Source organism: Nannospalax galili, unplaced genomic scaffold, assembly GCF_000622305.1.
Source record: "Nannospalax galili isolate Female #2095 unplaced genomic scaffold, S.galili_v1.0 scaffold513, whole genome shotgun sequence".
Classification (NCBI taxonomy): domain Eukaryota; kingdom Metazoa; phylum Chordata; class Mammalia; order Rodentia; family Spalacidae; genus Nannospalax; species Nannospalax galili.
The window spans coordinates 3,866,784-3,875,821 of NW_008334861.1; the positions used below are offsets into that span (position 1 = coordinate 3,866,784).

The window sequence follows — 9,038 nt, forward strand, 5'->3', positions numbered from 1 at the left end:
AACAAAAGGAACCTTCCTTTTTTTGGACTTTTTTGAGACAGGGTCTCCCTGTATCCCCAGCTGGCCTGGCACTCGCTATGTAGACTAGGCTGGCCTCGATCTCATAGAGATGTGCCTGCCTCTGCTTCCTGAATGCTAGGATTAAAGGCGTGTGCCACCACATCTGGCTAGGAACCCTCTTCTTGCTCTTCTGAATCAGCTTTTTCATCACCACTTCTCATCTCCACATCCTGAGTCCCTGACTTCTCATATTCAGCCGCCTTCAAATGATGTTCCTAGCCTTTCAAGGCAATCAAATAACATTTGGCCCTTCTCAGAACTCTCACGCTTGTGTTTTTCTTTTGTTTTATTGAGATAGTGTCTCCCTGTAGCCCCAGCTGGCCTGGAACTCACTATATAGAGCAGGCTGGCCTTGATCTCACAGAGATCTGCCTGCCTCTGCCTCACCACTACTGGGATTAAAGGCATGTGCCACCATGCTCAGCTCCTGTAGAAATTTTAAATGTCTTTGAATGCAAGCCTCAGAAAATACTCCTTATCTGAATGTTCCACCTCATCCCTTCAAGGCCTTCCTCCTTTACTGCCTCCAAGGTGGTCATGAGCTTTCTGGCACACAAGTCTCCCGAAGTGGACAGCTGCTGTTTGCTACCACCATTCCGGACATACATTTACTTTTCCTTCCTGGTACAGCCTACATGTGTCCAGGAATCAGCCCCTAAAACTGCGTGGGGAGGCACTAATGGGCAATTAACCCCTTCTCCCACCCACTCCCAAATGACTGGACGCAGGAGCCAGTTCTGACCAATAAGAGACAGTGTTTATTTGCTGGGGCATCTGAGACAGAAGCTATGCTATTCTGAAAGTGCTCCTTGCTGGCAGTGAATGAAGGGTTCCAATGTGGCAGCAGGCAGCCATCCTCTGATCCTTGGAGGTGGTGGCTGAGGATGAAGCAGATCCTGGAGAATTCAGAGGGTGGCAGGAAAAAAGCTGGGTGTTTGCTGAAATTGTTCATCCACTGCCAGTAGTCCTGGGTTTTTCAGTTTTGTAAGTCAATAAGTTTCCTGTATTGTTAAACCAATTATTGGAAACCAAAAGCAGCTTAGCTAGTAGAGTTCCTTTTGGTAAAAGTCTCACGTGCACATTTAGTGTTATTTAATTTTCTGAATATATTCCCTGACTCAAAATGAACAAGAACATTAATAAGCTTATTGTCTGAGCTGCCAGTTCTCACACATGCTCACAAGTAGGTCCCTGCTATGGTATCCCAGCTCTCAGAGAGGGCCAGGGGCTATCACCTGTTCTTCCCCTCAGGCTTCATTTCTGTTCATCTTCCCAGCACAGGCACTCAGTATTGTCCTACAAGGCCCAGAAAGGAGGCCCTTGGGCAGGGGGGCAGGTGCAGCCCTGACCACACTGAGTGGCTTCCATGGCAAGAGTGGAGGGGCAAGAGTTGTGTCCTGCAGGTGGCACCCTTCCAGCCTCTACTACTCACAGGGATACTCCTCAAAGGACCGAGTACTTATATGACCTTTAGCACCTAGGCACAGGCACAGTGAAAGAGGAATCACTGCCACTCAGCCCACATCTATCTCTCCTCCCCACCCTGAGTTTCTTAAGCAATGAAGGTGTGCAAAGTAAAAGCCCCTGTACCCAGGTGGCAGAGGAAGCAAACATGTCCATACTGGGTGGGCACTGGGTAAGGAGACCAAGGCAGAGTTCTGTGACACTGCCTTGCTGAGTCACCTGTTGTCCCTTATGGGCGAGACCCACTTCCAGAAGGGGCAACCAAGCAGACGGTACTCACAAGAAGAGCTATGTTACGAAGGCCCAAGATGCTCCATCTGTGGCCTGTGCTTGCCTATCACTTCACTTTTAGCTTTAGTTTGCTTGCTGAACACAAGGTGGAACTGTAGGTAATGGCTGCAGACTACCACCTTGAGCTGGGGAAGGGGAAAATGAACTCATTTGGGTCAAAGGAGCAGCCATCACTATACAGACTTAATGGCACAGAAACTTGACTCATTATAGGACAGAGCCGAGGTGTCTTCATGACCCTCCAACCCCTAACCTGCTTGTCCTTCATCAAGAGCACACTGGCTGCAGCAGCAGAGGGGCCTGGGGATGACTACCATTTGGCCTTCTGAGGAGGTTTGCCAACGGTGATGCCAGACACACTACAGGTCAGGTGACAGGGACTAGCTGCTTCCTGAGGGAATGCTAAGGCCCATCCCTCAAAACAGCAGCCTTTCTCCTACAGAGGCACTTTTACAGGCTGGCTGGACTCAGATCCTGACTGTTCCATGCCATTGCTAGGTGCCTCTTCTGGGGGAGGTGGAAGAGAACTCAGGTCAAGTACTTCGAGTAGTGCCTAGCACCTAGCAAGAGCCGGGTACATACCAGCTATTATTATCACTATGAGCCAAACTGCAACATGAGAACACATTTAATACAACATGCAGCTGTGGCCTAGCCAGGTACTCCTTCCCATAATCCCAGTGCGTTATTTGGAGAACCCCTTTTCCATAGCCTCAGTCACTTCAGGGTTCAGGAAACGGCTGGCCAGGCGTTCGATGTCATCCAGTGTCAAGCGGCTCAGGGACCTGTCATAATCCTGAGGAAAGAGGATCAGGTAGATTCAGAGGGTGCCAGTGGGGAGGGGTTGAGAGCAGCTAGGACTGGAGGCAGACGGTTACCCTTCTCACCCTCTGAAGTTGTTCCAGGACCCTGCTAGCATCTGCTACAGTGAAGTGACGGGCCAGGACTTTGGAGATCAGCTGCCAGGTGGGTGGAGGTGGGGAATCGACCAGTTTCTGGGTAGCCCCTTCTTCCAGTAACACCTTCTCCAGAGGTTTAACGACTAAATTGATCTTAGAATTGGGTCCAATGTTGTAATCTGATAGTCGTTTCTCATCTGCCAAAGAGAGATGTGTGGGTTCCTTCCCCATAGCTGTGGCAGTGGTGGGGAGCAATCCTGTTGCCGGCAGCCAGAGTAAAGTACTGTGGCATCTGGCTACGGAAGGGGCTCCGCCACCTTCCCGAGGATCCAGTGGCAGCCGGCACCCTCATCCATTTCACTGGCCTGCACACCCCACCGCCCAACGTCCCACAGGGCTCCCTGGGCGGCTCCTTTCCCTAGTTACCTGCTAGGGCCTTGCCCTTGAATAGCAGACGCTGCTGTCGCACAGGGACGTTCAATTTATCTGAGACCAGGAGCTTCAGCGTGGACACCAGCTCGTCCTCTGGCACCTGATTGGGCCGAGGGTGAGAGGCTGGGGCTCAGTTCGAGTCCCTTGGGCGACGAAGCCCTCTCACCTCCCTCCTGAGGTCAGTTCTCAGTACCAGTGCTCTGCCCCTGTGGCAGGAGCGGGGGAGCACGCGGCCGGCGGCAGCGGGCACGGGGCTTACCTGCAGGCTGCACTCCCGGCCCTGGAGCGCCTTCACGGTCAGCTGCATGGTGTCCGCGGTGGCGTCCACTAGGGCCAACGCCAACCCCTAACGTACTCTATCGCGCGCCGCCGCCCCGGGCGCGCGCCGGAACCGCCCGCCGCCGCCGGAAGCCGCGAGAGGGGCGCGCTCGACGCCGTGGTTCCCCGCCCGCAGCCCTTCCGTTCTGCCCGCAGCCCCTCTCGCCGGCCCCCGGACAGGAATCTGTGCTCCGGCCGAAGGAGCCCCCATGGCTCCGCACAGAGACGTGTCAGAGCCCGCCCGCCAGGATCCAAGTGGGCCAGCTTGCTTCATCTGGGGGATCTGGCTTCCAGGGGACCAGGATGCCACTTTACCCCGTGCAGGGCCCGGCAGAGCTTAATTCCCACCCTTCTGGGAACCAAGTCATTACCAACACGGGGGTGCCCCAGTGACAAAAACAGTCCCGCCCCGCTGCCGTGCCGTGCTGGCTTTTTACCTCCTTGCTAGTGTGGTTGCAAAAATGCCCCCCCACCCCCATCCCGAGCTTGGGAAGCAAGTACTAGACCCAGGCCTTTGCCCTGCTCCTCTCTTGAGCTGTGCTGATAACAGAAAAGCGGGTGCAGGTCTGGTAATACAGCTCAGATAGAAAAATTGCCTACTGTGTGCAAAAGAGAGAGCCATCTCTCTATCCCCTTATTGTGCGTTTTATAAAATTAAAATTATTGCACATGCCGGGCATGGTGGCACACACCTTTAATCCCAGCACTTGGGAAGCAGAGGTAGGCGGATCCCTGCGAGTTCAAGGCCAGCCTGGTCTACATAGTGAGTTCCAGGACAGCTGGGGCTACAGGGAGACCCCGTCTCAAAAAAGACCAAAAAAAATTATTGCACTCATATGGACATAAAAGCATGTATACGGCCAGCCGTGGTGGTGCATGCCTTTAGTCCTAGCACTCAGAGGCAGGCAAATCTTTGTGAGATCAAGGCCAGCCTGGTCTATATAGTGACTTCCTGGCCAGCTGGGGCTACTGGAAGATCCTGTCTCAAAAAGGGGAGGGGAGGGGAGGAGAGGAGAGGAGAGACTGACCCACCCCTTGGTGTAGTCACCATGCCATCCAGTCCACACATACTACCCAGGCACACTCTTCGTATCCCCATCCCCAAGCCCTAAGGGACAGAGACTGGCAGACACCCAAGCTTGCTATTATCTTTTATTGAAATATATTTTCTGGGTAGAACCCACTTATCTAACTCAGCATGGCCTCTTTGGCACTGAAAGCTGGAGAATTAAAAAAAGTAAAAAAAATAAGCCTAGATTTGTCTGAGTGCATAGTGCATGAGAACTAAAGGCCTTTGGTACACACAAGAACTGTGGGAACGGTGGATGGAGTATAGGGATTGGGGTCATGAAACTTGGTCTGGGTGCCTCATGGAACAGGGAACAGGCTGCTGTAGATGAACTGGCCAATGACCAAAGCCAGCATCTCTGAGGTACCACTCAGTGCCACAATGAAGGGGGCCTGGGAGGCATAGTCTGCCTGGAGGCGGCGCAGAGACAGCTGTAGCATGGCTAAGGCTAGCAGACTGTTTTGCACCCCTACCTCAATGCTGACTGTTCGCCGCTGGGCCACTGGCAGCTTCAGGCACATGGCCAGGCAGTAGCCAACCAAGAGGCCAACCAGGGGCACTGTGAAGCCCACCAGTATAATGGGTAGCTTGACCCCCACTAGGATGAAGACCCCCATACGGTAGGCCAGAAACAAGCCACCTAGGAGAAGCACAAAGCTGAAGGGCTTGATGACCTGCAATAGCAGCTCAGAGAACTTGGGGAGCTTGGATTTGATCACCACACCTGCTGCTATGGGGATGGCGATGAACAGCAAGGTCCCTAGGATCTTGGAGATGGGCACATGGAGTGTTTCATGGATGCTGAGCAGGTGGCTGTAGATGGCTGAAGAGAGTGGAAGGAAACCAGTGGCAGCTACTGTTGAGATGAAAGTCATAGAGATGGCCAGGGTGACATCTCCTCCAAGAAGGAGGCTGAAGAGGTAGCTCCCCCCACCACCAGGTGACGAACAGGTAATGATGAGGCCCAGAGCCAGGGCCTTGGGCAGCATGAAGACTTTGGCCATCAGGAAAGCATAGAGGGGCATGACCAGAAACTGGCCCAAAAGGCCCAGAAGCATGGGCTGGGGGCTCTGTAGGAGTCCCTTCAGAACATCAAGTTCCACTTTGCACCCAAATGAACACTTGTTGACAAAGATAAGTGGCAGGAGCAGGTAGAGTATTGGATTCTCCGAGAAGTGGGCCAAGTTGGGGTTGAGGGTGGCCGCGATGTCTTCAGCAGGTGACACCTTAATGCAGAAATCGTTCTGTTCTTCAATCAGCATGGGTGGGACCTCATGAAAGTCCATGAGCTGGATGTGGAGTGGGGCTAGCCCAGCCAGGCCTGAGTGGATGCTCACCACAAATCCGCCCTCACTACCCCAGGTTATGGCACTCACATTCTTGATGGTCAGTACCTCTGTGTCCAGGGATGTGACCTTCAGTGTGGGGCTGCGCCCTGTCCCATTAGCCTGTCCTGAGTACTGGCTTGAGATCACGATGATACCCTCACTCTTTTCAGGGAACTCAAACTCTGTCACTGAGCCATCCCCAATGCTCAAGTAGTGGCCACCTGTCAGTGGTTCAGTGTGGCCCAGAGCAGTGCTGAGGTTGGCACTGGCCATTGCTTGGGTTCCCCATGGCAGGCTGATGAACAGCAGGGCAGTGCCCAACATGCCAAGGGGACCTGTACAACTGCCCTGTCTTCCCAGGCCAGGCCACTGCTGGGAGCTATCTCTTTCCTTCCTGACCACCATGGCACTTCCTGAAGAATAGTATGCCCAAGCCCCCTGTGGCTTATGGGAGCACCCCTGCTGGTACTGTTGGGATGTCCCAAGAAGGGTCCATGGGAAGGTCCTGGTCCTGTGTTGCCTTCCTTGATAGCAGAGCTTTCCCTGAAAAGAGAAGGGGCACAGAGAGTGGCCAGTGAAGGGGAGCAGCTGCAAGCTCAGGAGCACCAGACTTTCAGAGAGCCCCTTACCTCCAGCTTGAGGCTAGAAAGGCCACACCTAGTGCAGACCTTTGAAGGCCATTCAGCTGTCTCTTCCTCCAGCACACCTGCCTCAAGCTTCTTGTCCATCATCCAGGAGTCACATACATATAGGAATTCCCATTCAGTGTGCCAGTATCTGCTGATTTTCCCAAGCTTGTCTACTCTGGTGGTGACCTTGCATAGGAGAGCAACCTCTAGTCCTGTCCCCACTAGCCTGTTCCACCCTGCCTTCAAGAGGTAGTGATACCACAGAGGGAAAGGAATCTCCTAACTTGCTTCCTGGAGGGGCTGGGAGGTGGAGGCAGGAGGATCAGGAGTCCTTACCATACAATGTTAGTCCCAGACCAGACCATCTGATACTGTGTCAAAGCCAAAAGCAAAGCAAAAAAAAAGAAATAAATAACAAAACAACAAAAAAAACCCCTTTCCTCCGAGAGACCAGTCAGATGAGAAAAGGGGTACTGATAGCAACGTTGGCTTGGGTCAGATTCAGGTCTTTAGAGAGTAGGTTGAGGAAGTCTGAGTGTCATTTGCCAGGAACCAAGTGGTGACAAAGTGACATGGGCAGTAGGTGACTACTGGGCCAAAGACTACAGAGGGTGAGGTCTGCTACTTATATGTAGCTGGAATCACTGTTACTGTGTGTGCTGGATAGCTTTAGTGTCAACTTAACACACCTGGGTTGAGGGAGCCTCAATTGGAGAACTGCCTCCACAGGACCGGCCTGTGGCCATGTCTGTGGGGCATCTTCTTGATTGTTGAGTGATGTGGGAGGGCCCAGCCGACTGGGGGTGGTGCCACCCCTGGGCAGGTAGGCCTGCATTGCATAAGAAAGCAGACTGAGCAGGGGCCAGGGGAGCAAGCTAGTAAGCAGTGTTCCTCCAAGGCTCCACCTCCTGCCTCCAGGTTCCTGCCCTGACTTCCTACGTTGGGCTCCCTGATGAACTGTGACCTGGGAGATGTAAGCCAAATAAACCCTTTCCTCCCCAAGTTAGTAGTGGACACAGTATTTTCTCACAGCAATGGAGAGACAAAACTAGGTCACTGGCTACATGTCCTAGCCTACCTGCACATCCCCCTTTCCCAGAGAAGTTATGGGAAGGGAGCAGGAATGAGTCAGATGTCCCCCAGGGCAACCTCCTGTTGTCAGATATCCCAGTGTTCGAATTTGAGCTCTCATACCTGCCCTACATCTGAGAGCCCCTGCTTAGAGTCCACGGCCTTCTGGCATACACCCTCTACCAGAGCCTTTTTGTTTTGGGAGGGACAGGGTCTTAGTATGTAGCCCTGGCTGACCTAGAACTCGCTATGTAGACCAGGCTGGCCTCTCTTTGACAGATATCTACCTGCCTCTGCCTCCACAGCATTGGGACTGAAGGTGTATACTGCCAGGCTTGGCTGCACCAGTCTTAAAACTTGCTAGTGAACATGTATCTAAGGATGGAGGACTTCAGGGTTCAAGGAGGAGTCTGCCTTATTCCATTTCTCAAGTGTGCAGTCACCACCCTAGTATCATCATGTCCTAGAACTGGGGAGAGTAGACAAGGTGTACACAACAGGTTCTGCATCAGGGCTTGCTAGGTGCCTCAAGTCCAGGAGTGTCCCCGAGATCCCATCCCTGGGTTCTGACCAGTCTTTGGACCCGAGTCCCCATCTATGTGGCCCCTGCTGGCTTAGACTTTGGGTCACTTACCCCGGGGGTCTTGGTACAGCTTTGTGTCCAACTGATGAAGAGGGAGGCTGGAAAATCAGAGTAGGGGAACAGAAATCAATGGAGAGGAAAAACGCAGGCGGCAGGGTGGAGTTAACCACTTAAGGGAGAAGGCATCATCTACTCGTGACCCTTCCTCATCCACCCAGACCTTCCCTCTGGTAGAGCTAGTGGCCTGGAGTCACCGCAAGAGGGATTTGGCCTCTGAGCCATTAGGTTGTTGCTGAGGGGCTGTTAGAGTTAAGGCAATGCACTTCAACACAGGGGACGCAACCCTGCCAGGATGGTTTTTCCCAGCAACTAAGTGTTCAGGAGTTCGGCAAACTGGCAGTGAGGACTGGGACTCCTCCAGATTTGGGTGTCGGGGCGTGTCAGGTGCCTGGGGAAGAAAGGAGGAGAGCGCGAGCGCGCTGACCATTCTGGGGATCGGGAGAGCCCCCCCCCCGCCCCCGGTAGTCCTGGGCGCCAGGCCTCAGGAACGCGCTGCAGCCCTTCTACGACAGGTCTGGCCGGAGCGGGAGATCGAAGAGTGCGGACAGTGCCAGAAGGCAGCTCCCGCCCTCCCGGTCCCGGCCGAACTCGCTCACCTGTCTCCCCTGAGCTCCGAGCCTGGCGGGCCGGCGGACGCCAGCGAGCGCGGAGCGGGCCGGCGCGCCCCCCCCCCCGCCCCCGGTAGTCCTGGGCGCCAGGCCTCAGGAACGCGCTGCAGCCCTTCTACGACAGGTCTGGCCGGAGCGGGAGATCGAAGAGTGCGGACAGTGCCAGAAGGCAGCTCCCGCCCTCCCGGTCCCGGCCGAACTCGCTCACCTGTCTCCCCTGAGCTCC

At 54.1% G+C, this 9,038-nt stretch overlaps 2 protein-coding genes across 4 annotated transcripts; both read right to left on the bottom strand.

Moving 5' to 3' along the window:
- Nucleotides 1–798: 798 nt before the first annotated feature.
- Nucleotides 799–3,565, bottom strand: Ubl4a (ubiquitin like 4A). Its single transcript, XM_008829598.2, has 4 exons — nucleotides 3,406–3,565; nucleotides 3,141–3,246; nucleotides 2,703–2,911; nucleotides 799–2,611 (listed from the first exon to the last, which is right to left on the bottom strand). Exons 1-4 carry the CDS (start codon nucleotides 3,451–3,453, stop codon nucleotides 2,501–2,503), a joined length of 474 nt encoding a protein of 157 aa, XP_008827820.1. The 5' UTR covers nucleotides 3,454–3,565; the 3' UTR covers nucleotides 799–2,500.
- A 1,037-nt stretch (nucleotides 3,566–4,602) lies between these two features.
- Nucleotides 4,603–9,032, bottom strand: Slc10a3 (solute carrier family 10 member 3). 3 transcript variants are annotated; one of them, XM_017797243.1, is made up of 3 exons: nucleotides 9,021–9,032; nucleotides 8,196–8,242; nucleotides 4,603–6,404 (listed from the first exon to the last, which is right to left on the bottom strand). In XM_017797243.1, the coding sequence occupies exon 3, from the start codon at nucleotides 6,264–6,266 to the stop codon at nucleotides 4,833–4,835; it is 1,434 nt and encodes a 477-aa protein (XP_017652732.1). In that variant the 5' UTR covers nucleotides 6,267–6,404; nucleotides 8,196–8,242; nucleotides 9,021–9,032; the 3' UTR covers nucleotides 4,603–4,832. The 3 variants fall into 3 exon arrangements, with proteins under 3 accessions (XP_017652732.1, XP_008827821.1, XP_029417714.1); XM_008829599.3 differs by lacking the exon at nucleotides 9,021–9,032 and adding an exon at nucleotides 8,801–8,861; XM_029561854.1 differs by lacking the exons at nucleotides 8,196–8,242; nucleotides 9,021–9,032 and adding an exon at nucleotides 6,491–6,881.
- Nucleotides 9,033–9,038: the final 6 nt, after the last annotated feature.

What these genes read in the sequence shown, in the direction of transcription:
- Ubl4a (XM_008829598.2), bottom strand. Translation starts at nt 3,453, where the DNA reads ATGCAGCTGACCGTGAAGGCGCTCCAGGGCCGGGAGTGCAGCCTGCAG. An exon ending in GCCGGGAGTGCAGCCTGCAG is followed by an intron (nt 3,247 to 3,405) that starts GTAAGCCCCGTG and finishes CGGCCCAATCAG; the next exon opens with GTGCCAGAGGACGAGCTGGT. An exon ending in CAAGGGCAAGGCCCTAGCAG is followed by an intron (nt 2,912 to 3,140) that starts GTAACTAGGGAA and finishes TCTCTTTGGCAG; the next exon opens with ATGAGAAACGACTATCAGAT.
- Slc10a3 (XM_029561854.1), bottom strand. Translation starts at nt 6,592, where the DNA reads ATGATGGACAAGAAGCTTGAGGCAGGTGTGCTGGAGGAAGAGACAGCT. An exon ending in TTTCTAGCCTCAAGCTGGAG is followed by an intron (nt 6,405 to 6,490) that starts GTAAGGGGCTCT and finishes TTCTCTTTTCAG; the next exon opens with GGAAAGCTCTGCTATCAAGG.